Here is a 25,757-nt window from a genome sequence, read left to right on the forward strand (position 1 = left end):
GTAAAGAGAAGTTTTATAGATAACTCATATTTTTTCTGTTCCTTTGTAGTTTATGTGGCAGCCTGTGGGGAAACATTAAACATCGTTTTCTCTTTGCCTTTTACTGACTTTGTTCCAAGCATATGCAATACTAGATTCTCTTTAAGGGTAAGTGGCTTTATCTTCTTTGAAATAAATCACGCATATAACATTGGCATGCAACAGGTATTGATCTTGTCATCAGCAAAGAAAGTTCTAACCTTAAAGAAGAGATTGTTCAGTCATCACTGCTCAGTATAGCTGTTTCTTCTTTTGATTCTTCAGAGCATGCAGTCCAAATTTTCTTCTTTTACCCAGCCAATAATATCTTTATCTCTTTATGAATATCTCTTTACCTCTTTATAAATGACCCATGCTAGCTAAAGCTGCCTCCCAGTAACTGAAATCTAACATCTTAGATGCATCTATTTATGTTCTGCATAGGAAAGATCTTCTCATAAAATACCTATATTTATATTTTCATTCTGAAGTCATTTGTACAGTAGGATTTGTGGCTTATGGGGCTTTATTTTATGTAGTCTGTGCTATAACCAGAATGCATTTTGCTATGCCTTAAATACATGATGGCAGTTTACAATAATAACAGAAAAATCTGGTCATTTGTTTACAGTGATTTTAGAGGAATTGTTTCAATTACATATATTACATTGGTGTTACCATATATTATGTATTTGTGGATAATGATTTATAACTCTTTGCAAAAATGTATGAATCCTTTGAAGTTCAACTTATGTGTTCTACTAGGAATTAAAAAAGGTTCCCATCCCTGAATCCCCGTAGAGCAATAAGGCAAAGGAACCAATTATCAAAAGAGGTTGGGGGCTCTTCCGCACTGGAGGCATGCAAGCAGCAGTTGGACAGATATCTGTCAGCATGCTTCAACTTGTGGTTCTTCACTGAGAAACACGTTGGACCTAATGGCCTTCTGGTCCCTTCGAACTTTACTATTCTGTGATTCTATGATGACACATTTCTGAGAATTGTAGTTGCTCTCCTGTGTACCCATATCAAGGGTGCCAAGAAAGATTAATATCTGTTGTTCATGAAAATAAACAACTCCCCAAATGTATACAAAAATGTGGGTATATTGTCCAATTGGTATAGTGACCATTTAAACAAAAGTAATTTCTGTAACGCTTTGGAGCTGTTATGAATATTCTGAAAGCTCTGACATTCATGGTATATTTTCAGGGAGAAGGTCTTGATCTTCGTTTACTTCTACCAGACTGCCATCCTAGTAAATATTCTCTGTTTCTGCTGGTGAAAGATTGTCATCCTGCCAAACTAAATCCTGAGACTTCTGTTTCTGCTGATAGTCAAACTGGTCAAAAACAAAGCAAAATGAGGTGGAGAAACATGACTCAAGAAGAGTAAGTTTTCCCTACTTCTAATAAATTAGATTCACTCTTAGAATACATTATGGAGCATTCAGAAGGCAAGGTAGCAAAACAGACAGTTGGTCAGGCCCAAAGTGTTCAGTCCAGTCACATACTTTACACCATCAAGAGTTAGAGATAATCAAGAGTCCAAAAGTCAGTAGCAGGGAAGTTAATCAGAAGGCAAGGTCTAGGAGAGGAGGTAGAAAGCCTTGGAGCTTATAGAATAGTGTTGTTTCCAGCCCTGGTTTGGTTGAGACTGAAGGTTTACACTGCTAGTACCTCCTGATTCCCTCCCAGGGCTCAGCTTTAGCTCATTACTGTACTTTGTCAGGAGTCCCACTTACAAGATTTTGTTTCTTACTATAAACACTCCTTTGTAATCAACTATTCCTTTTCAGGGACGTCTTTTACAGGCACTTGAGGTAGTGATACTTTTTAGGTACAGGGAGTTGCTCAGTCTGTGACTCAGAGGAAGGGTCACTTTCCCCTTGAAGTACCAGATATCTCCTGATCTCCTGGAATTAATTGATTTAGGGTGCTCTTGATCTTCGATCGTTCTAGCTCCTCCCTTCAGGAGGATTCCTTCAGTGGGCACAAAACAGAGTTCTATTGTCTTAGCATAAAAATATGCAAGGAATGAATGTGCCATGATCTTTGTTATAATGTAATAGATTTTCATTCTGTATTAACTGATTGCTTTCTTAGCCATCTTCTATTACAAAAATTGTTCTTTTTGAAAAGGGCTGGCTGGGTTGAATGCTGGATTGTACCAAGTATTATGCTCACAATTGACTACTCATGGCATCCCATTTATCCTCAGAAGGCTGATGAACAATTAAAGCAGTCACGTAAGTGTTTCTTTATTCTTTTTCAATAAAAATCAAATATCTCAATACAAATCAAATACAGGGATTATTTGAGGATTTTGAAAGAGAAAATTGGACCTAAGCAGAATGTACTGAAAACCAGCAGAAACTTTTGATGTACTTAGTATGAGAAAGAATACATTACTTATCTGTGAGACACTAGTACAACAGCTGTAGTCCATACAATATTTTTGCATACACTTTTTAATATTTCTTTGACTTATTCTGTGGTTCATCCTATTCTAAATGTGGACAGTGGCTTTCTAAGGAATATGTGCAATATTTACTAGTTTATTACACATCACAGGAAGCACAAAATATTTTTTGTTTGGAAATACAGTATGCAATATATGTGGTTAATAAATACTAATTTTAAATTTTGTTTGAAATAGCTTCATTACTTTGTCCCTTTGCTTTCCATTTTAAACCTTGTAACAGATTACATATATTTAGCAATATAATAATGCATCATCTACCTAAATCCTTAAACTTGTTATTTAGCTTGTTCTTTGTCATTTTGGTTTGCACCTCTAATAATTTCAATTTTTAAATTATCCCAAGTATCAGAAATGGAAGAAACCATCTTATCCGCATTGAGACCATCACAAAAAACAGCAGACAGGGGCATCTCTCCTTCAGGTTCTTCTCGTCCTGCTATTGATCCTTCAGAGCTTCCACCTGACAAACTCCATGTAGAGTTGGAAGTCTCCCCAGACTCTCAGATAACTTTATATGGACCTCTTTTGAAAGCCTTCCTATCCATAAAGGTAATGAGAATTACTGAATCATATAAAGCTTCTAGTTGTGGAAGTGAGTGTGATGTTTTAATGCAGCCATGGGCTGACTTATTCTCTGTGTGACTGATTGGATTAATGTGAGCTGTGTTATCACCAACTTCAAATGTTAGCACTTAATTCCATTTTTCTGAGCTGCCCTAATGTTGAGTGCTTAAGAAATAATAAATATTTTCTTGTATTATCATACCCAATTTTCCTGTTGTTTAAAATTCTTGATAATGAGAAGTCCTCCATCTCTAAAGCATGTGATAAAAGATAAAAAACTTTCATGCATAATATGTTTGTATAATTAAATCAGAGAATCATTTATGTGCTTCACTGAGTTTCAGGACTGGATCTTTATGGAGCTGTGAAAGTTTATGTTAAGCACTCTTGATGTGTTGCTAATTTTGTCAGGAAAATTATTTTGGAGAAGATGATATGTACACCGATTTTGAGGAAGTGATTTCAAGCCCTGTGCTGTCCGTGTCAACATCTTCAAGCTCTGGATGGACTGCTGTAGGAGTGGATGCTGACAAAAAGGACAATGACACAGCAGTTAGACAGGTTCACCCTCTCACTTTACGACCTTGGGATATTACTGTCCTTGTTAATATATACAAAGTGCATGGGAGACTACCAGTGGTAAGTATTTTGGGTGCTACATCCACAAGCATTAGGTGTAAATTACATGTATTGAAATTAGTGTTCATGTAGAAAACTTCATTACCTGGATTTGGTAATAGTTGATTTTATGGAGCACAAGCACATTAGAAGAAGATGGATGAAAGGATATTACAAAGCAATGCATATCTGCCTTTGCAAAGATATTATTGATAAAATGAGGATAGTTTGTACCTTACTCCCCCAAGTTTCTTTGATCATTGATGTTGCTGCAGCCACAGCTCCATAGCCTTGTGTATGGCTGCAGACATTCTTTCAATGAGTCACTTTAAGCAGCTGCTACATACCGCCTTCACCACAGAATGGCAAACTTACTGCCTAGTAAAAGTACTTTGTCAATTTTCACTTATTTGTTTATTTGGGTATTTTTATCCTGTCTAATTACAACATGTCTCTGAATAGCTTACAAATAGAGCACCCAGTAAATACATATGATACTTTCATATTATATGTATTTATTTTCAAGGCTTAACTATTCAAGGTAGTTTGTTCAGGATACAAATATACAAAGTATAGCAAAAGCAAGAAAATGCTTCTGAGCTCCTATTTACCTTAAATATTTACTTTTTGTAAGCTGTATTAAACTCTTACTTGCTATATCTTTCTGTGTCCTATCTAATTAAAAACAGGCTGTGTATTAAGTTCCTCAAGTGGTTTGTCCCTAAATTGATGTAGTGTGCTAGGAGGTGACCAAATAGTCCTCTAGTAGGCATATAGCAGAAAAGTCCCATCAGTATCTTAATACTGCAGTATAAACTATTCACAGAAGTTTGTCTAAATCATTTGGAAATGCTCAATTACAGCTATGGAATTAGAACATGCACTTAAATACTGCTGATTCATAAGAATTTATGAGTAACCTATTCCTGTTGAAGAGCATTTCATGTATTTTTCAAAATCTGGCAATTTGAACATCTTTGGTATTCCAGTTACCAGAGCACATTTTTTTTCTTTTTGTGCTTTAGCATTGTAGTAGTGATGGCCCAGAATGTCCAACAGCTTTCCTGGAAAGGTTGTGTTTTGAAATGAAAAAAGGATACAAGGAAACTATGTTGCAGTTGGTATTATCACCATTGAATTTATTCCTGAATGACAATTATCAGGTAATATGGCAATAATATAATATTTTAAAATTCGGGTTTACATATAAATTCACCTATGACTTTAAAGCTTCTTGAAAGAAACGACAAAAAATGCTTTGTTTTTAATATCCAGAATATGAGGTCTGCCACCAACTAATCCATATTCAGTGCAATCCTATACATGTTTATTGAGATGAAAGTCTGATTTAGTGCAGTGGTGCTTGCACACCGATTTAGTATTGCTTCCAGGTAAGCGGGTATAGGATTGTACCTGCTAGTTATAAAAACAGAATTCTTGTATGTTTGACTTTGAATGTGTCTGGAAAGAATTTTATTTATAAGTCTTATCTATTTATATCATGTTTTCAGTTGTTGCCCAGTTTCTGAGTTGTATATAGATGGTGATGGATGTATATTTTTACTGTGGGTGTTTAAACATATACATATTTTATCTGTATATATGTATGCTTTACTGTATTTGTAAAATTATTTGTATATATATGAATATGCATTTAATTCATTGGCTCATGTCTGTGAAAGCTTAGAAAATAAATTTCTGTTTAAGATTTTCAGATGACTGCCTTTTTGGTATAATTGATTAAATCATTATTACTCTGGAATAATCTTCATGATCTTGTGTGAAACGTTCTGTATAAATTCTCAATATTATTAGTAAAAAATAGTATTATGTTACTGGATATATTTTTGGCTGTCTTGTAAAGTGGGAATTTAAAATTATTATTATTAGTTCTGTAAACATGATCTTATTTCACCCCAAGCCATGTTTTAGAGGACTGTATGGAGGGCATCCATATGATGATTGTGCTTCTGCTCATTATGTTGCATTTGTAGAACCCACTGCTAGCATAACAAGAAGCAAGTACTAACTAAATTAATCCTGGAAATAAAACTAAAATTGTCATTTCTGGAATGAGTCAGGTCACTGCCTTACATGGAATCAGACTGTTAATCCATTTAGCCTAGAATTGCTGAGACTGTCAAGGCTTTCAGAGAGAAATCTATTCCAGCTTAGCTGAAAATGGTGAAGTTTGAATCTGGGATCTTTTTGCATGCAAAGTGCAAGTTCTGCCACTGAGCTACTATCCTGTATTAATTGACTCAGGATTAACAGTGTCTTTAAATACTTGATGGGTAGAACAGCTTTTTCTGGTGGGTTGTTTCCATTATTGCAGGATCCTTTCCAATGCATTCTGAAATATGTGATATTGTAACATTGCCTATTTTCAGAGAATTAGCCTTACTTTTGGCACTATGTGTTCAGTTACATTTATGTTTGCATACAGTCTCATGCTACTTCTTGACCCATATTAATAATTTTGACTTGAGTTAAGGTATACAACCAATGTTTTATTTACTTGTGCCATCTGAATTAAAGGTACCTATAATTTGTTGATTGGGTCTTCATTGATAAATAAAACAAGAGTCATAAAAATCTTCAGCTAATTTATATACTCTTTGAAATGCAATTTGATTGACACAATCATAGATTATATACATTTGATGAAGCTCTGAACATGTATGTTTTATTTAATAGAAAGAGTATCAACATTTAATAGCTACAAAGTACACATTCCTAGGCTATCTATCTGTCTGTCTGTCTATTTGATGTATAGCCTGTCTTATTAGTCAGAAAGGCTCTTTGGGCAGGTTTCAAGCAAGACTTACCTATTTTTTTTAAAGGACTATCCTTTTATTTTAATAGAGACCTGCAGTGGATGAAGTACTTCGAGAAGGTCATATGACACTTTCAGGTCTGCAGCTCAGAGCTCATGCCATGTTTTCAGCAGAAGGTTTACCACTGGGAAGTGACTCTTTAGAATATGCATGGTTGATTGATATTCAAGCTGGAAGCCTCACTGCCAAGGTTACAGTTCCACAGGTAAGCAACTTGATTTCAGATTGGAATATGTGCATTATTTTCTTTCATACATCTTTAGTATGGTAGAAACTAGTGGCAGGGTGAGGTGAGTATGAGTAAAACACACTGCCTTAGACTCCTAGTTGAGTCTTGAGAAATCCGATATTAGAGGGAAATCCCAAATTCGTAATCTAGGTAGAAACATCTGAAAAAGAAATCAGTGCATCATCTCATGAACATTGGTTCACAACTGTGAACCTCATAATAGTAGACATGTTTTTGTAGGATAACCTTTTAGAAGCTGTGGATCAATAGAAAAAAAATCAAATAATATTCAGCCATGTTTTTCTTCAGTTGCTTTATAGTTTACTTTTATTGTGTTGGTAAAAGACTGCACAATATTTTTAAGAAAATAAATCTATGTCATTCTAACTGAATTAGTGAAATTTAAGGCAGATGGATAAAGCATTGCTGGGTTTTCATTTACTTTTTTTCCTTCCTTCCTTCCTTCCTTCCTTCCTTCCTTCCTTCCTTCTTTTTCTTTTTGCAATGTGTGCATGTGGCTCTCATTTGTTCAGGTTCGGATTTGCCTCCATAGGAGACTACTTATTTATTATGGACCTCAATACAGGGGCTTGTAGAAAAGTTGCATGCCCACTGCATTCTAGGTTTTTTCCTAATCATTATTTAATGAATTTAAACTATATAGGTATTAATATTTTTTCTGAAGTAGTTAATGTTGCATAAGAAACTACTGTGTTTAGCACTCCAGTTTCTATGAAATATATTTCCAAAGAGAACAACATAATTATTCACAATAATGTACTTACTCAAGTAAGATTTCATAACAGAGTGCTGTTTCACACTGTCTAGAGATAAAAAGCATATTATGAATGAATACATTGCAGGGAACTAGAGTGAGAAGCTCTTAGGTCTTTCCAGTTGAAATACTTTAAAAATCGAGGGTGTCACTTGCAACCAAAGCAGGTTCTGGTACATGCTTGGACTCGCATTTGAACTAGTACATTGTTGGTTTTCCACCTTTTAAGTTTTTCACAGCAAACTGCATTTTCTGTTCAAGTGATAATAATGTTGCACTTCTGATACTTTCTGTTTTGACTTGTGTGCCTCTTTAGTGTGAATATAAAAAGTGGGCAGTTATCAATTCTTCTTTGAAGGAATTAAAAAACAAACCTAAAGTCTTATAGAACTGAACTAAATTAATCTATTATTTCCACTTGTGCTTTTATGTATTTTAACATTTATTTTGTATGTTTTGTTTAAAGAAATGATATTAGTGAAGTAACAGTTCTTTAGGTAACTTTCTTTTGGCATTCCTCTTCCCCTTTTTATCATTGTTATAATTAAGGATGTGTTTACGGATAGTTGAAATAAATATTGACAGACCTCTGATTGCTTTTATTCAGAAGCTTCCTTTGGATATCTGCAATTCAGAGAGGAGTTTACACCATTTCCTCCTAACTTCTAAAAGGCCTTTTCTCACTCCTTTGTTGGCTAAGTAGGTGCACCAAGGTAGTGATGAATATAATGTGCAAGGCTTGGAATCATTTGGTAAAATCAGTTGAAGGAACTGAAAACCATGAGTGTTCAATTTGAGAAATCTTTTTCAAATAATTCAAAATGTCAAGGTTAATCTAATAGTTTCTGTCTTGTAAAAAATATTCTTATCTGTTTACAGCTTGCATGCCTGCTTGAGTGGGGACAAACATTTGTGTTTCATGTAGTATGTCGTGAGTTTGAACTAGAGAGGCCAAAATCTGTAATTATATGTCAGCATGGAATTGATCGACGCTTCTGTGAAGCTAAGGTAACAATCTGGTGTTCGCACACACGCAGAGCCAAAAGAATTTCCCACTCAAGCTTGAGTATATGACAGGGCAGGATTCTGTGTTTGCACTCTGGACAACTACTTTTCATAATAGCCAGTTCACATGATCAAGTAGTCTGCAGTGGCTTAATGAAGCCATGATGGACTACTGCATAGACAAATGGCCATTTTGAATATTCAAGTCACAATTGCAGTTTGTTTTGTCATTTGAACCCAGTAAATGCACCTACATCTCTAAAACAGTTCAAAGGTTCTAGGTGGTTTGTTGACCATGCCAGTGAACCACCCTTGCCAGGTTTGGACAGCCACAGTTGTAGCTTGAATAGATAAATCACCCAGTATGCATTGGTATGAGCTGCCACCCACTGTGACTTGAGTAGTGGGCTATGTTGATTGTGCAGACTCAGTTATTAAGTTGAAGCCTGTATTTGAATGTTTTGTCTACCACTTCTTAAAATATGGCTTATGAAATTATGAAGAATCTCATATATACATGTATCCCCCACCTGCACCCCATTTGCCCATCACTCCTCTCATAATATGCCAGCTTCAGTGTGATCTCTTAGCTTACATTGAGCCAATGTTCTTTGTTATATAGAAAATGAGAAATTCTGGTTTTATGTTACTTAACAAACCAGAATAAATCTAGGATCAAATCCTATCTTCTTGACCTGGTTTGTTAACCAACATTAAGTCAAAATTGCCTGGGTTTTGCATGAAAGGAAATGCTAGCGAGGATCTCCATGCTGAAGGGAGAGCTGTGTAATTATGTTAATCATCTGTGATTTCATCAACTGTGCCTTACAAGCTGTGGCAGATTTACAAATCTGGCCAAGACTTTTCCCCAGTTGAGCTACGTAAATAAGGCTGAGGCACCATACAGGATAGGAATGAACTTTGCTGAAAAATTGAACAATTAGAGGATGACGGGGTAATCAAATTGTGGCAGTCTTGGGAAAATCAGGCTTGTTAGAGGGTATGTAGACCTGAGCCTAGGATAAAAACTGGGAGGCTATCCAAGATAATAACATTTTATTCACTGGCTTGTTATATAGTAGCTTTTTGTCTTGATCTGATCATTTCTGGTTCTTCATCACTTTTCTATGGAAGAGGTATTAATAAAAGCTAGGGTAGTGGAAGGTTCTGGAAAAATACATTCTTTACATCTATGCCTTCATTTTCTTGATTGGCATGTGTGTGGGTTTTACATGGAAGCTAGAAGCACAGTTTCAGAATTCAGAATGGTGATACGGTGATATGGAAAAGAGAAAATGATTACAGTTATGATATTCCCCAGAAAATAAAATAATAAAATAAAATAAAGGACTCTAGTAATGCATATTAGAAGGCAGAAATTCTACTCCCATATACTGTAATTTGAAGAAAGTAGGATTAACTCATACCAAAGATAGCAGCATGTGATAATGTTTTCTATTTCAAAACTTTGTTAGATAAGCTGTATTTCTGGCCCTTGTCCAACATCTGATGAATTAAAGTACACTATGACACGCGTGGCAGTAGATGGGGCAGATGTATATATTGTAGAACATGGTTGTGCCACAAATATAAAGGTAGGAATACTTTTCCTCTCTCATATAATTTTTGTAATAATTCTAAAATAATTTCACTGTTTTCTGTTAACATATACTTTTTGTAAAAAGTGCATGAAAAAAGATAGTTCTGTTATATTGGCTGTTCTGTAGGTCCATCCACAGTTGCCTCCAAGTCCATGTCTTCCTCCCTGGTAGGACTCAATTTTAAGGCCTCCTGAAGTTTTTCATGCTGTGACCAAACATATTCTTTCCAGCCCTGGTGGAAACAACCCATCCCTCTCCAGCAATCCATTAACCAAATAGTGTAGTCTGTGAATCCCAGAATTCAGAATGTCTCATGTCAGCACCACCTTCATAGCCAGTTGTTCATCTGGAGTATTTTTCTTTCCCTTTCTATTTCTCCTCCAAGAACTAGGAGAATGGATGAGAAGGCTATCTGAGCCCCAAAGTTCTTGAGTATCCTTCCCAGAGCTTTCCAAAGTTCCATTTGCCAGTATAATTTTTGCCCACGTGTTTTAGAAGAAAGAAATAGGTATTGTGGGTCTTATGAGCTTTGACAATCTTTCCGTTCCATCTCTAATTCTAGCTTAAGGGAATTTCATCTTCATTGGCTTTCCTCAACTCAGCATTCTCCATCTCTGGTTCAAGCTGCTCTTGTTCTTCCATCTCTGGTGGTTCTTGTTGTTCTTGCAGTTCCACCATTCTGTTCAAGAACACTTTACTTTTTCTTAGCCCTTGGATGGTGGAGACACACTACTCAAGCATTCTCACTTTTTCTTGTAATCAACTAGTTTACATTTATTGCACATATATACGGTGTTTGTCTTTTGACAATCCTTTTGATTTATTGTGTGCTCTACAATATGAAGGAGGACAATGTAGATATATTAATTTTTGTGTGCCATTAGGTGCACAGCACATTTGAAGTATCACTGTGCCACTCTGTGCCACCTTCTTTCACTTCCCAGAATTCCTCCAGCATATGCAGATTGACCCCGTCTCAGATCTTTCTTATTCCAAGGAGCAAAACATCCAATGAAGTATGATTCCTCCTATTCATTTATGAAGACAGGATTTCCAGAGTGATCTGTTGTTTCTACTGAGATTATGCTCACTCTCTCTCCCTCCCTCGTACTGCATCTGTTGAACAATCAGGTCCTTTGCTGCTCTCTGTTGATCTTTTTTTATCCAATTTCACTTTTAGATGGGTGCTGTGCGCATTGCCAATTGTAATCTCCACAATCAGTCAGTTGGTGAGGGTATAAGTGCTGCTGTTCAAGATTTCCAGCTACGGCAGTATTTTGAACAAGTGAACAATTGTCGAGTTGGTCTTCAACCTGCAGTGCTGCGGAGGGCGTATTGGCTGGAAGCGGGATCAATCAATTTGGGCCTTATCACTGCTGATGTTGCTTTAGCAGCAGATCATCATTCTAAGCATGAAGCTCAGAGACATTTTTTGGAGACTCATGATAGCAGAACTAAGAGGTAAGGGAAATTACAAGTGAAAGTTGTCTCAAGTATGAAAACAGTGAATGTTAACATCTTTAATGAATTGTTGAAAAATGCAAAAGAATGTCAAGATTTTATCTATAAAAAAAGGTATCCCCACCAGATATTTTATGCTTCAACTGCCATCAGTCCCAGCCAGCATAGCCGATAATTAGAGAAAGTTGGAGTTGTTGTCAAAAACTTCTGGTGGGCAACAGGTGAAAAAGACTGGTATGAAGTACAGGCTAACATGCTGTTTTGAATTCTTAAAAATCATTTGTTGTTAACAAAATCAGCTAAGGCAAAAATTTGTCATTCTACTCTAAATTTTCATTTAGTAATTGATGTTCTCTTAAATACAAAATCATGGTAATCCCTGAGTTGAATTCTCATGTAAAACAATTAAAATCAATGAAACTGATTTGTCCCACTGATTTCAGTGGTTCCAGGCTACTGTATATATTTTATGTTCTCCTTCTTCCCAGTGTAATACCCCGTGCCCCCTTGAAAGCCTCTCCTTAACATCAGGGAATCTTCAACACTGGGAAGGGGAGATCACTCAGAATTCTGTGCAGGCATTTTTCATGAGCATTTTCTCACATACACAAGGTGACATAACTCAATTTGTGAAATATTTGTTTCTCACTGTCACCTTCTTATCACATCTAGTTCATTTTTTGAGTATATCTTGACTCTAAGAAGATTCTTTTGTGGGACAAAGGGCTGGAGTAGGGAGGATGGAGTGGAAAATCATGTTACGACACTTGTGTAATATTGGATGAAGTCTACTATGTTTAAATAGAAGGAAGGAAACAGTGCACTTCATATATGCTCTTTTAAGTTGGAGACAGTTGCCTGACTATTTGTAGTGAAATTTGGTTTCCTCAAGCATCTGCTTACTTTTAAAGCCCCACCTGGTTGTCAATCTGCGCAGATAAATGTATTTGTGGTCTGTTTGGCTAAATACTCCTTGCAAAAGTAAAATAATTGGTAGCAATTGGGTGGAACCTTGTTTCATTGAATCTGTTATTTTTTCTTCTATAGATTATGGTTTTTATGGCCAGATGATAATACAAAGAATAAGAGAAGCAAGAACAAGTGTGGCTGCCTAGGTGGCTGTAAGTTTTTTGGTGGCACAGTGTCAGGATTAGACTTCTTCAAGCTTGAAGACTTGACCCCTTCAAGTAGCTCTGCTTTTTCAAGTACAAGTGCAGAATCTGATATGTTTTATGGACAATCTTTACTACAGCCTGGAGAATGGATCATTACCAAAGAGCTTCCAAAAATTATAGATGGTAATATGTGTGTGGATGTGTGTGTTGTGCCTGTGTTTGTTCGCAAGTATTTATTATTAAACAAATATCAGCATTTTGGAGTATCTTTAGTATAGTAATAATCTGCCACATAACACTAGCTAACTAGTGATATAATAATCATATTATTGTAGTTTATTGTCAAAAAGTGATACTGAACTGTATTGAAGCAATATTACTAAGATATGCATATATGCAGTTAAATTGCTATTTGTTGTTGTTGTTAGTTGTGAAATCGTGTCCGACCCATCGCAACCCCATGAACAACATTCCTCCAGGCCTTCCTGTCCTCCACCATCCCCGGAGTCCACTTAAGCTCACACCAACTGCTTCAGTGACACCATCTAGCCTCCTCATTCTCTGCCATCCCCTTCTTCTTTTGCCATCTATTGTTCCCAACATTAGGCTCTTCTCCAGGGAGTCCTTCCTTCTCATTAGGTGGCCAAAGTATTTGAGTTTCATCTTCAGTATCTGGCCTTCTAAAGAGCAGTCAGGGTTGATATCCTCTAGGACTGACGGGTTTGATCGCCTTGCAGTCCAAGGGACTCACAGGAGTCTCCTCTAGCACCACAATTCAAAGGGCTCAATTCTTTGGCACTCAGCCTTTCTTATGGTCCAACTTTCACAGCCATACATTGCAACTGGAAAAACCATAGCCTTGAGTATACGCACTTTTGTTGGCAGGGTGATGTCTCTGCTTTTTAGTATGCTGTCTAGATTTGCCATAGCTTTCCTCCCCAGGAGCAAGCGTCTTTTAATTTCTTGGCTCCAGTCCCCATCTACTTTCCAGGAAGTGAGAGGACCAGATGCCATGATCTTAGTTTTCTTAATGTTGAGGTTCAAGCCAACTTTTGCGCTCTCCTCCTTCACCCGCCTCAAGAGGCTCTTTAGTTCCTCTTCACTTTCTGCCATTAGAGTGGTATTACAATTCTAGAAGGCAGTAAAGCAGTGTATCGTACAAAAATATTTCAGACTGGATACCAGGCTGGTTCACTGGTTGCTCATTACAATTTCTAGTTACTCTGTCTTTTTTGTAAATTTGCAAGAGCTATGTATAAAATAATATTGCATATACTTATTCTTCTACTTGAAAATCTTCTGTATCAAGGAGAAAGGAAAAGTACTGCCACCCTTATTCCACCCTGTGGAATAAAATATTTACCTGCTTTGTTCTTAGGTAAGGTAAATGGTGTTAAAAGAAAAGAATGGGAGTGCCGATCTGTAGGAATGGAAATAGAAAGGAAATCTCAGCACCTGAACTTACAAGTACCACTGCGATCTCATAGTTCTTCTTCCTCTTCGGAGGAAAATAGTAGTTCTAGTGCAGCACTTCCCTTACTTGCTGGTGAGAGGGACAGCCCTTCTTCTGCTGTTGAAGACCACTTGGGGCAAAAGGAGTTCTTGGCTAGTTCAAAAAGAGAAGAGTCTCATGGAAGGTGAGCATGCTGCTTTAAACATTTTTTTCCAACAAAGAATTTGGATACATTAATTACTGTGTTACGGTGGTTAGAGTTTGGACTGGGGGCTTGGGAGATCTGGATTCTAGTCCCTGCTTGACCATGAAGTTCGCTTGGGTGTCTTTGGGCCTGTCACAGACTCTCAGGTTAACTACTTCATCATCTTATTATCATTATTTTCAATTTATATTTCATCTTTTTTTTTCTTTGTGAGCTTCATGAACCCGGATCTTCTATGCCTCCAGTCCAACACTCTTAACTGCCATGCCACACTGGCTCTCAACCAGGATTGTTGCTGTGAGGATAAAAAGGAGTGGAAGTGGACTATGTAAACCACATTGAGTTCCTTGCAAGAAAAAAAAGTTGGGATATAAATGTAACATAATAGTAATAGTACATTTCTGTACTTTCCACTAGCTAAAGCTTTCTGAGAAATCCACAACAATTAAAACCCTAAAATAAAACATAAGGTAAGGCACATTATTGCTAGGGAACGTGGCAGGCAGAAGAAGAAAAAGAAGAACAAATGTGAGCTGGAGTGACCACATAAAAGAAGCCACAGTCTGGAATCAATAGGACAATTTGGAGAGCTTTCATTCATAGAGTTTCCATAAGGCAGAGATGACCTGGTAGCACATAACAACAAAGATACCCTATAAAAAATTTTAACTGCAGAATAAAGTAGAAGTAAAAACCAAAGTAAAACCTAGCAGCACTGCAAAGATTATACTACAGTAGCAGAAACTGAAAAACTAAAATGCCTGGGGAAATAGGAAGGTCTTTCTCTGATGCTAGTAAAAGCATATCATAGGTGCAAGGTAAATTTCTTTGGGAAATTCAGTCTGCAGCTGTGGGGGCCACAACAGTGAATGCTCTTTATTTAGAAAATAAAAACTTGTGTGAGAGCACAATATTATCTAGATTTGCTGCTGGTTGGCTGTGTGGCACTTGAGGTCAGGAGGCAGAGTAAGGAGATAAAGCCTAGCTATACTGTAGATATATTAATGGGAAATCTCTTCTGTATGTTGGTGGACTACAACTCCCAGAATTCCTGACCATTAGCCATGCTGGTTGGGGCTGATGGGAAGCTAAAGACTATTGATTGTGTGAAGGGCATCATATTACTCTCCCTGTTTCTCTGGATACCAACGAAGATAATGCTAGTACTCCCAAGGATAAATACAGTAGTTACCACCTCACACACTATTATATATACAGAAGCTCTATTAAAATAATTTGGTCTATAGCAGTTACACCTGTTTGTGGGATTGTGACTTTTGTGTTTTCAGTGCATTTTAAAGAAGTCAGTAAAAGTCCCTATTTTGGTTGCAGTCCTGCATTTAGTCTTTATAAAATTCTGTGCAAATTTGCATTATTATGAGCAATTTTATTCTCTCCCCCATGCTTAGTACTGCAGCAGATGCTTCAGGAAGTAGTCCTGTATCTCCTAACTCCCAAGAGAAACCTGTTGGACAGTCCCCTCTTAGATCTCCTTTGAAACGACAGGCATCAGTATGTTCTACTCGACTTGGGAGCACCAAAAGTCTTACAGCAGCTTTTTATGGAGACAAGCAACCTGTTCAAGCTGGTGTGCAGTTCAGCAGTGATGTTTCTCGCAGTGATGAAAATGTCTTAGACTCTCCAAAGCAAAGGAGAAGCTTTGGTTCCTTCCCATATACCCCTTCTGCAGATTCAAATTCATTTCATCAATATCGTTCCATGGACTCAAGCATGTCAATGGCTGATAGTGAAGCCTATTTTTCAGCAGCTGAGGACTTTGAGCCTATAAGCAGTGATGAAGGTCCAGGAACTTATCCTGGGAGAAAAAAGAAAAGAAAGCAAACCAAGCAAATTGATTATGGGAAAGGCTCGATTTATCACAGTATAGAAGGACCTCTGACTTCTACATTGCATGGAGAAGCTAGTCATGATTCAAAAATTTTACCAATAAAAACACATCCCTCACAAGCGTCATTTGTTTCTGCTTTGGGTGGAGAAGATGAACTTGTAGAACATTTATATATCATAGAAACTGAGAAGCCTCCAGAAAATGAACAAATCATTTCCCAGCAGCCTGAAATGAACTGCTACCAAAGCTACCTCACCCAATACCAGGTGGTTAATTGGTCAGTAAAACATCCAACAAACAAAAGAACTTCTAAATCATCCTTACATCGGCCATTAGATCTTGAAACTCCAACTAGTGAGGAAAGTTCCTCAACTTTTGAACAACTTTCTGTTCCAACTTTTAAGGTACAAAGTAGTTGACTGAAGTTTAAAGAGATAGCAATTACTTAGTGGAAAAATATAAGGAGAGTGTATAATATCAGTGAATAAAGGTACTGATATTGTTCTTTCTTATGGTGAACTTTGAAATGACAAATTACAGATTTTTTTTAGTAAAGTTGTTCTTTACAACCTGTTAAATCTGCTAATGTTAAAGCTGTCAAACAGAAATTGGAAATAATTAGACATAGGAATATTTTTCAATTATTAACTCTCTGTATTCTATATAATTATGTAATACTAGCTTTACCAAGAATAATTTACTTTCATTGAGCACAGTCATAAATATATTTTGTTTCAATGCAGTATTAGTAAACAAGCACTGCAGTAGTTATTGTACCCCCTTTGAAAGTATTCTTTGCTTTTAATGAATGAATGATTTGTGCATTTTTTTGCTTCAGGGTTCAAGTGGCAGAATTTGTTATTTGTTAAAACTGTGTTTTTGTTGTAATGTCATGACACAGTTTTAGGGTGCAATATTTGTAATTTTGGGCTTAGGCAACATGCTTTCATTATTTGTTTTGTTATTTTGTTACTTGGAGAAGTTAGGGATTATGCTTTTTAATTTAGCACAGTTTATGTCACTTCAGTGCAAAAAAGAATCCTTTTGTACCATCAATTGTACAGATGCAGCATTGTCCATAGAAGCAGGAAAGACTCTAGATAAAAACTTCCCTTTTAAACACCTGTAAATTACAGGATTTATGGATGGTAAAAGCTTTTGTACAATAGTAACAAGTCTTTATATGTTCTAGATTGTTAAACAGGGTCTCACAGCTAATACTTTACTGGACCGCGGTATGCAGCTCACAGGATCAACATCTAAGTGAGTAACAAGTAGCAAATTGTCTCAAATGGCTTTTCTAGGTATTACAGAAAAGACAGTGGATCATTTTATCACCTGTTAGGAACTGATCAGAAGATGTGCCAGATTGTGTGAATGGAATTGTCTTACATGCCAGTGTTCATACATTTTTCATGAGTAAGAGTTTCTTGTCCTCTGTTGTTCATGATGATGAATCAAGGCAAACTATCCCTAAAACAAAACAAAACAGAAGTGCTGGAGCTGTTGAACATCAGGCATTTACTATTCACTTACAGCTTAATTCCCATAATGCATGCAGTCACATAATGCTTATTATTAGCATGCTGCAGCCCAAGGATTCAATGTTATCAGTGTTGAAATTGCTGTTCAGTATTTTTAAAGCATAATATCTGCATTTTTCCTATTATCTAAGCAGTGTTATCTTTTCCCCTAGCAATGCCAGTCTAATACTTTACAGTACACTTCATTAGTCGCACTGAGATGAGGCTGGCAAAAGAAGTGCATGTGCCCAGTGGATATTGCCCTAGCGGTCTCTGATTTTCATACCAGTTGAAAGTATTTGTTCTCTCATAAAAGTAGCTCTGTCTTTGATGTTCTGCATTGGTGAGATAAATTTATCTGTTTATAAACAATTAAATTAGGAAAACAGCAGATAGAAAAATACTAGTTTGAGGCTGGTAACTTAAGAAAGCACCCAACAATGGAAAGATGCAATGTTGCAACCTTTAAACTGAGAATTCCTGATTTGTGTGACTGAATTGACTTTGTGTGAACATCTTCCAGTCTTGCATCTTAGCAGTGCAAGATAGTTGTGTTCTGAAAACATGTTTACCCATGTAAACCCTGCTAATAAATTGCACTGTGCTAAGTAACCGTGTAGAATAATCATATGTCTTTGTTAAAAATTAATGATTTATTCTCTTTGTTTAGTACCCCTTATACTCCCTTGGAGAAGAAAATCCTTGATAATACAGATGATGAAACAATAACAGAAGAATGGACCTTAGATCATCCAGTTTCCCAAACCAGAACAACAGCTATTGTGGAAATAAAAGGAACTGTGGATATAGTTCTCACACCTCTTGTAGCAGAAGCTTTAGACAGGTATTTCATACTTTGGTGAGAAATATGGCTCTAATAGTCTATACACACAAGCCTACTGATAAGATGAAGTGTGTGAGTTATTCCAATGTGGCAGTTCATTTTAAGATGTTGTACTGGTGCACCAAATTGCCAAAGATACCACAATTCTGCACTAACTTAGGAAGGTACAGCTATGCTGTTCAAGGCCTTAGGAACAATACAAAATAGGGGGAAGGTAAATGGCATTAATTTTGAAGCTTGCTGCAGGAAGGGACCCAGACATCAGGTCAGTGCAATATTGGGTGGCATAGCTCTCTTTGTCCCTGTATCAACAAAGTGTGAGGCCTCTCTCTGTTAAGTGTTTATGAGGAGATTTTAAGTTGTGAAAATTTGATCAGTTTTCATTATAAAATTTCTGTGATCAGTAATGGTAAATTAAATGGTAAAATTTATAGGTTTTGTTTCATTATATTAAAATTGTAAACTGCCTTGATGCCTTAACAGAAAGTGATGTAACTTACATCAAAATTAAAGAGAGAAAGAACTGTTCAAGGAAAAAGTTTAGATCAAATGTACTTAAATAATTCATTCTTCCATTTTTGCACACCATTTATTTTGTAGGAAAAGTATTTTAAAAAAACAAATAGGCAACATGTTGCTTGTCTCATATCTTCTACACTTGTTGTAGGTTTTATAGCTATGACAATTAAAATATTTAAACGGATTTTCCCTACAGGTACATAGAGGCAATGGTTCACTGTGCTAGTACATGCCACCCAGCAGCTATTGTGGATGATCTACATTGTAAGGTCCTCAGACAAGCTGTACAGAACAGAAAAACAACTTTTTCAGAAAATGTATGTGTATTACGTAATTTAAGTTCTAATAAGTATCAAAGTCTTATCTACACGTGATTTCAAAGTATGCCTCCCCACATTTTTCAGTTTGTACAAATTCTTCAACAAAACTAACTTCTCAGAAAATCTTAAATTGAAGGGGAAGGGAGAATGTTTTGCTTAAGGGGATAGTGTGGAATGGAAATAGCCATGGTAATGTGTGCTCTCTTCCTCTTTTAAGTGGTAGGTGTCTGCTGCACTGGGAAGAAAAGCATTTTTGAATAAAGTATATAATATTTAGATACACCTTTTAAATTAACAAACACTGTTCTTTCTGTCTCGCTTTAGCTATCTTCCAAGCAAGATGTTAGAGGAACAAAAATAGAGACTCCTGCTACAGGAACAACTCAAGCAAAAACACAGACACATCTTTCTCTCAAGCAAGATAATGTGACTATTAAAGGTCTTCAAGCCAATGTTACATTACCAAAGGTAATAAACCAACTGAATTATCTCAAAATATTGAAAATTTCATGTAGTAACTTAACTTTATATCTTTCTTGTGCATACATCATGAAATGGGGTGGAGTGGGATAGCAAGAATTAGACCAAGGCATAAACTGTGTTTAAAATGACCAGAATCTAACTGGTTATGGCATGGGTAGCCTGCTCATGGCCTTCTATGTGCTTTTGCCTACAGTTCCCATGATCCACAGCATTAGTTCTTCTGGGAAATTTAAGCTAAATATTTGGATAGCCTTAACTAGGCATAATAGTCTTTTTATATGGCAAGCTATGGCTTATGATAACACCAATATTTAGGATTTTATCCTTTTTCGGTAATCATTTCAGTCATGCTTCAGTGGCACATTCTATAAAGTTAGCGTTGCTAGAGTGGCAGTGTTTAAGGGAAATGACATTCAGCTGATTGTTACATTTAGGTATTCTTTGTAATGGGATAGAAATCTTTGTTAAAGAACACTGTAAAGGTTTTCATTATTCTTTGGGATCACTTTTCCTAGGTAAATCTGTGTTTACTACAAGCCTCAGTAGAAGAGTCAGCAGGCACATCCACAGGCAAAAGTGTAACTCATGTTTCTTTAGTAGCTTTGTGCTTTGATAGGATTGCTACACAGGTTCGTATGAACAGGTAAGGCAGTATCTTTTGAATACTCATAGTTTTACTTTGTATTTAACAGCAGAACTTAGCAGAAATCTCATGATGCCATTTTTAATATGAACTTTCTGATTAAGGAATTAAGGCTTATACTGAGATGGTAGAAGAAAATAATAGATTCAAAGGATTCTGTGTTTTTAAAGGGGAAAATTTACTGATATATATGAAAGGCTTTGCCATTTTGCCCCAATGCCTGACATGATATTACCTCAAAGGTGTTGTGAGCAGGTCACTTCCCTCTTTCCATCTCCAGCAGACCCAAACAAGCCTTGGAAGCACAGCTCTTTTTATTAAATTTGTAACTGTATAAATCAGAGTAATACTCCCCTTGTGATGTAGGAGAGGCACCTGTTTATTGGATCTAAATGGAAACTCCCTCTCCTTCCCTCCTTTTCAGTAAATCTTCTGAATCCACCTTCAAGGTGGACCCCACTGCTTGTGAGTTGCTTGCTTCATCTGTCATCTCTTGACTGGGTCAAGGAGCTCTCCCTGTATATCCTCCCATTCCAGCCCTGAAAGGTCTTCCTCTTTTCCAAGGCGGGCTGGTTCTTATACTCTGCCTGATAAATTTCACTAGGTAACCTTGAAACAGCCAAGTCCTCTGCCCCCACACTGTTCCTCTACCTCCTCCTCAGAATTGGACAGATCCATCTGAGCAGACTGTATTGTGCCGGGGATGGGACCTCTCTCTACATCAGGCGTTCATTCTGGATGATATGAGACCAATTTCTGATGTGTACAATACATGTTATGCTAACAATTTCCTTGAGTTGTGCACATTAAGGATAACTGCCTGCTTCCCTTGCTTGAACACTGAAATTTTCTTTTGCTTGTTTACTTTTATTTAGTGAGCAAAATTATGCTGATTTTTTTTAGTGGCTGACAGAATAATTATATTTTGCTTCATGTCTCCTCTTTGTTTGAAAGGGGTGTGGTTGAAGAGAATCCAAACAGTTCAGAGACTAGAAGAAGTTCTGTAACTTTTGACAAGTATGTCCACAGCAATAAAATGCAGCCCCAGTCTTCTGGCTCCTTGCGATCAAATGCTGGAGCAGAGAAAGGAAAAGAAATTGCAGCTAAGCTTAATATTCACCGTATTCATGGGCAGCTCAGAGGCCTTGATACAACAGGTAAGCTTGCTTGTTATTCCAGCTTGAAAGCTTCACTACAAACCTTTATTAGCACTAGATTATCTAGTATGTTAAGAACTCAAAAGAGAAAGGTGCCTGGGCTGATTTTAATAATCTAATGATTTCTGATGTGAAAGTGTGTTCAACATTTTTCTGAAGAAAATCTCATCATAATTTCTCACTGTCATGAGACTGAGACCTAGTTTTTGCATAACAAGAAGCCACAATGAGTTAATTTTCCAGCATTTTCTGCTACCTATTTGTTGAAGAGGTGAGGCTGCCTTTAGTAATATTTGAGTATGAAGTAGCTTGCAAACCTGGCAAGGGTAGTTGATAAATCATGCAGAACTCATGGGATGTTTTATGATTCTGGACAGCTTGCAATCACCCCATAATAGCATCCTACAGGGCTGTCCTTTCTAATTCTTTTTTACAATTCAGGAAGAGGGGCTGGGTTCCTAGGTTTATTTAATCTGCATAAAGACCTAAACTGCTGAAATTTTTAGTGGTGGAAAAGGGAAAGATGGATGGAAGATAGTGAGACTGTATGTGTAGATCTATTTGCTTGTAAATATGAAAGTTATCATGCAAGGAATGAGGACTAATAAAATCAGGTTGTATGAAACTGGCTTGAAATTAGACCCAGATAATGGGATCTGTGCCCCTTAACTGTAAATAATGCTACAGTTGATAACAGCAATTTGAAATCCTGGGTGCCTGATTTAGTATTTCCTGCCTAATCTACCTATTGCAACAAATCTTAATTATTAGAAAGAAGTTTAGCCTGCCTGCCTGCCTGCCTACCTGCCTTCCTTCCAAAAACCTAAAAATTGCAGCCTTTTTCCTTGCAATATTTTTTTCCTTGCAGATATTGGGACCAGTGCAATAACAGCCATTCCTTTTGAAAAATCAAAAGTACTTTTTACTTTGGAAGAGTTGGATGACTTTACTTTTGTAGATGAAGCTGACCATCAGGTAGTTCCAGATGTAACACGGATAGGTCCCAGTCAAGAAAAATGGGGCTGGATAATGTTTGAATGTGGAATAGAAAATCTGACAATAAAAGGTAACTAACAAGTCCATTCAGCATTTTCTTTTTGAACTTGCACAGTAAACTAAGCAAATTTATCTCTGCTTTCTTGTACTTGCAGGTGGTAGACAATCAGGTGCAGTTTTATACAACGCATTTGGGAACATTGGTAAATCTACCACCACAGATAGGGGTGGGTTACTTGCATCCAACAATTCTTCAGATTCTCCAACTGGTAGTGGTTATAATACTGATGTATCTGAGGAAAATCTCCCATGTGATCAAATAAGTGCTGCTTCGGATACTCATCCAAATTCAGTTTCAGATGAGCAGGTATGACAATTTTTGTAATGTTCTAAAGAGAAGCTTTTTAGCTGCAATTTCTGGTACTAACAAGATAGTTTTAAATTACCTTTTTCTGTCTTTTAAATTAGCTTTTCCAGAGTGTGAGCACTCTTCTGGGAAAATATATAATCCATAAATTCTTGCACCTTTTGTTAAAGGTTTAGGGTGTTTGTTTAGGGTGAATTCAGGGGCTTTTGATCATCCAGTACAGTGCAAGAGGAGCAGCAGAGGTAATCTGCACTCCTTCCACCCTTAATTTTTCAGTAGATGGGCTACTCTTGCAGCATAACATATGGACTTACCTTGTGCCTTCCTTTCTTCCCTTTATTCTTTTGTATAGGATGAAGGGGTTGAATCTGATGACCTTAAAAAAGAGCATCCTTTAAGGCCTCCCCCACCTGATTCCTGTAGCATGAAACTGACAATCAAAGAAATTTGGTTCAGTTTTGCTGCTCCTACAAATGTGCGTTCGCCTGCCCATACATTTTCAAGGTATTTTACTTCATTGTGTCTGGGCTCCATGCTGTAGTGTCTTAGAAGGTTAAACTGTGTACTGTGGTATTGTACAAAGAATATGAAGATGCATATTCAAATATGATGCAGTGTTGCCATGGGCTTCATTTATATACTTTGGTTTTTAGAGGATGATCACAAAATAGTAAATATTTGGTTGAAATCTGCACTTTGTATTTCTGCTTAAGGGCTGAATGCTGTGCATACTGAGACAGGAGAAAATTCTGCAACTCCCAGCTTTTCCCAGCTAACCATACTTGAAGGACTTCTTTTCTATCTAAACATAGAAAGGCTTGCTTTTTAACTATATGTTATGTAATGTATGAGACTGAATTTAGATGCTTCCTTTGTTTTGCTGAAAAAGAGCAATAACAGCATACACACATTTTAGATTGGAATAATGATATTCTTTAAGAAATTTAGTTTCCTCTGAAGTCTTTAATGAAGTTCTAATAGTTACATTTCTTTGGGAGGTATATGATCAATGTTTCATGACTTATGGAATATGTATGCATTGTTTGTTTGGGCTGAAAACATTTCAAAGTACTAGACACAGAGTCTGACACATCGACAATTTTTTGTTATAACAGATTTCTACTTAACAATTACTCCAGTACATTATTATGGAAATTCTGCATTGTTTACAAGCATTGCCTTGTTTCATTTCCTTTAATTCTTGCATGGCTCTGTCCATTGTAGAAAGAAAGACAGACAGACAGACAGACAGAAGCAATTCTCAAATATTTATTGCACTTGTTGCAGAAATATACTTCCTTTTTTCCATGGGCTCTAAGTGCACAAAGGATTGTATCCAATTGTCAACCCTACTTTAAGAAGACCCATTGAAATGAATGGGAATGAAGTCAGACATTAGATACAATGTAACATGTATATTTATCATCTCCAAATAATAACATTGTGATCAATACACGTTCAATTTCAGATGACTAAGAAATTGCCTCATAAAAACATACTTTGTCTCCAAATTATTTATACATGAGTTCGCCGCCATTGAGACCATAGCACATTACCACCCATTTAGTTTGCCAATAGAATCAGTTTTTCAACATGAAATTTTTTTTCATGACAACATTTCTTTCTGAGACAATATCAGATGGGTAGAGAATTGTTCTCAAGCCAATTCTCCAAAATCTTATCTATAATTGCCACTGGATTACTAGTATGCATGGATTTCACATTGAAAGTAATGAATGAACCTGTATTTTAAGTTTATGAAACTTAAAAAAAAGTAATAGAATCCTGAATATACAAAATCATGGGCAGAAATCACATTTTAAAATGTTTTAAGTGGATCAAGGGCTTTTTTTAGAGGCTCTTGAAGAAGAAATTATATTTCTGAAATCCTTTTTTCTTTCTTTCTTTATTACAATTAGATACTGCTCTATAGCCTGTGGGCTCTCTAGGCACTTTACAAATATTAAAAATAATAGATGCAATCCATAGAATACTCATAAGTACAATATACTTAAATAAATAAATGATTTTTATTATATTTTATATTATTATTATTATAACATTTCTATGCTGCCCCTTGCCAAAACCTCGGGGCGGCTTACAACATGATAAAATACATTGAAATACAATAGTACATAATAAATTACCATAATAAATTACCATAAATTACCATATTACAATCATTTATATCCCATCCTTCCGACAAGTGCTCAGGATGGCTTAAACAATATGAAAGTGCAATAATACAATAATAAAACCACAATTATGAAAACAATATAAAACGGCACATCATAAACTAAAAGAAAAGGGAAAAAAAAGAAAAGGGAGGAAAAGTATAAAATATGTGACTGTGGGGAAGGAAAAAAATCTTAAAACATCTAAAACCCTTATTATTAAAATGATGGTTAAATAAAAAGGTCGTTATCTGGTACCGGAAGGAGTATAACATTGGCACCAGGCAGACCTCTCTGGGGAGCGCATTCTATAGTCTGGGCGCCACTGCAGAGAAGCCCCTTCTCCAGGTAGACACCCTCTGTACTTCCTTCAAAGAGGGTTCCCAGAGCAAGGCCCTCTCTGCCGCTTTGACTTCTGTAACGTGCTCTACGTGGGGCTACCCTTGAAGACGGTCCGGATACTTCAATTGGTTCAAAATTATTATTATTATTATTATTATTATTATTATTATTATTA

General features: G+C 36.4%; 1 protein-coding gene across 7 annotated transcripts in view; it reads left to right on the forward strand.

Annotated features, from left to right (window-relative positions):
- The window catches only part of KIAA1109 (KIAA1109 ortholog), a 109,488-nt gene that overhangs the window by 36,883 nt on the left and 46,848 nt on the right, over positions 1-25,757 (forward strand). For all 7 annotated transcript variants that reach the window (XM_044429283.1, XM_044429288.1, XM_044429286.1 and 4 more), the window contains 22 exons: positions 50-147; positions 1,231-1,409; positions 2,160-2,266; positions 2,846-3,051; positions 3,478-3,705; positions 4,710-4,847; positions 6,550-6,726; positions 8,405-8,533; positions 10,006-10,125; positions 11,312-11,592; positions 12,640-12,890; positions 14,086-14,344; positions 15,775-16,618; positions 17,407-17,477; positions 18,408-18,581; positions 19,297-19,417; positions 19,745-19,888; positions 20,419-20,546; positions 21,501-21,703; positions 22,572-22,769; positions 22,855-23,066; positions 23,419-23,570. In XM_044429283.1, coding sequence (XP_044285218.1) covers positions 50-147; positions 1,231-1,409; positions 2,160-2,266; positions 2,846-3,051; positions 3,478-3,705; positions 4,710-4,847; positions 6,550-6,726; positions 8,405-8,533; positions 10,006-10,125; positions 11,312-11,592; positions 12,640-12,890; positions 14,086-14,344; positions 15,775-16,618; positions 17,407-17,477; positions 18,408-18,581; positions 19,297-19,417; positions 19,745-19,888; positions 20,419-20,546; positions 21,501-21,703; positions 22,572-22,769; positions 22,855-23,066; positions 23,419-23,570 — 4,420 coding nt within the window. The remainder of the gene's footprint in view (positions 1-49; positions 148-1,230; positions 1,410-2,159; positions 2,267-2,845; positions 3,052-3,477; positions 3,706-4,709; positions 4,848-6,549; positions 6,727-8,404; positions 8,534-10,005; positions 10,126-11,311; positions 11,593-12,639; positions 12,891-14,085; positions 14,345-15,774; positions 16,619-17,406; positions 17,478-18,407; positions 18,582-19,296; positions 19,418-19,744; positions 19,889-20,418; positions 20,547-21,500; positions 21,704-22,571; positions 22,770-22,854; positions 23,067-23,418; positions 23,571-25,757) is intronic.

Source organism: Varanus komodoensis, unplaced genomic scaffold (genome assembly GCF_004798865.1).
Source record: "Varanus komodoensis strain SLA01 unplaced genomic scaffold, ASM479886v1 scaffold2, whole genome shotgun sequence".
NCBI lineage: Eukaryota > Metazoa > Chordata > Lepidosauria > Squamata > Varanidae > Varanus > Varanus komodoensis.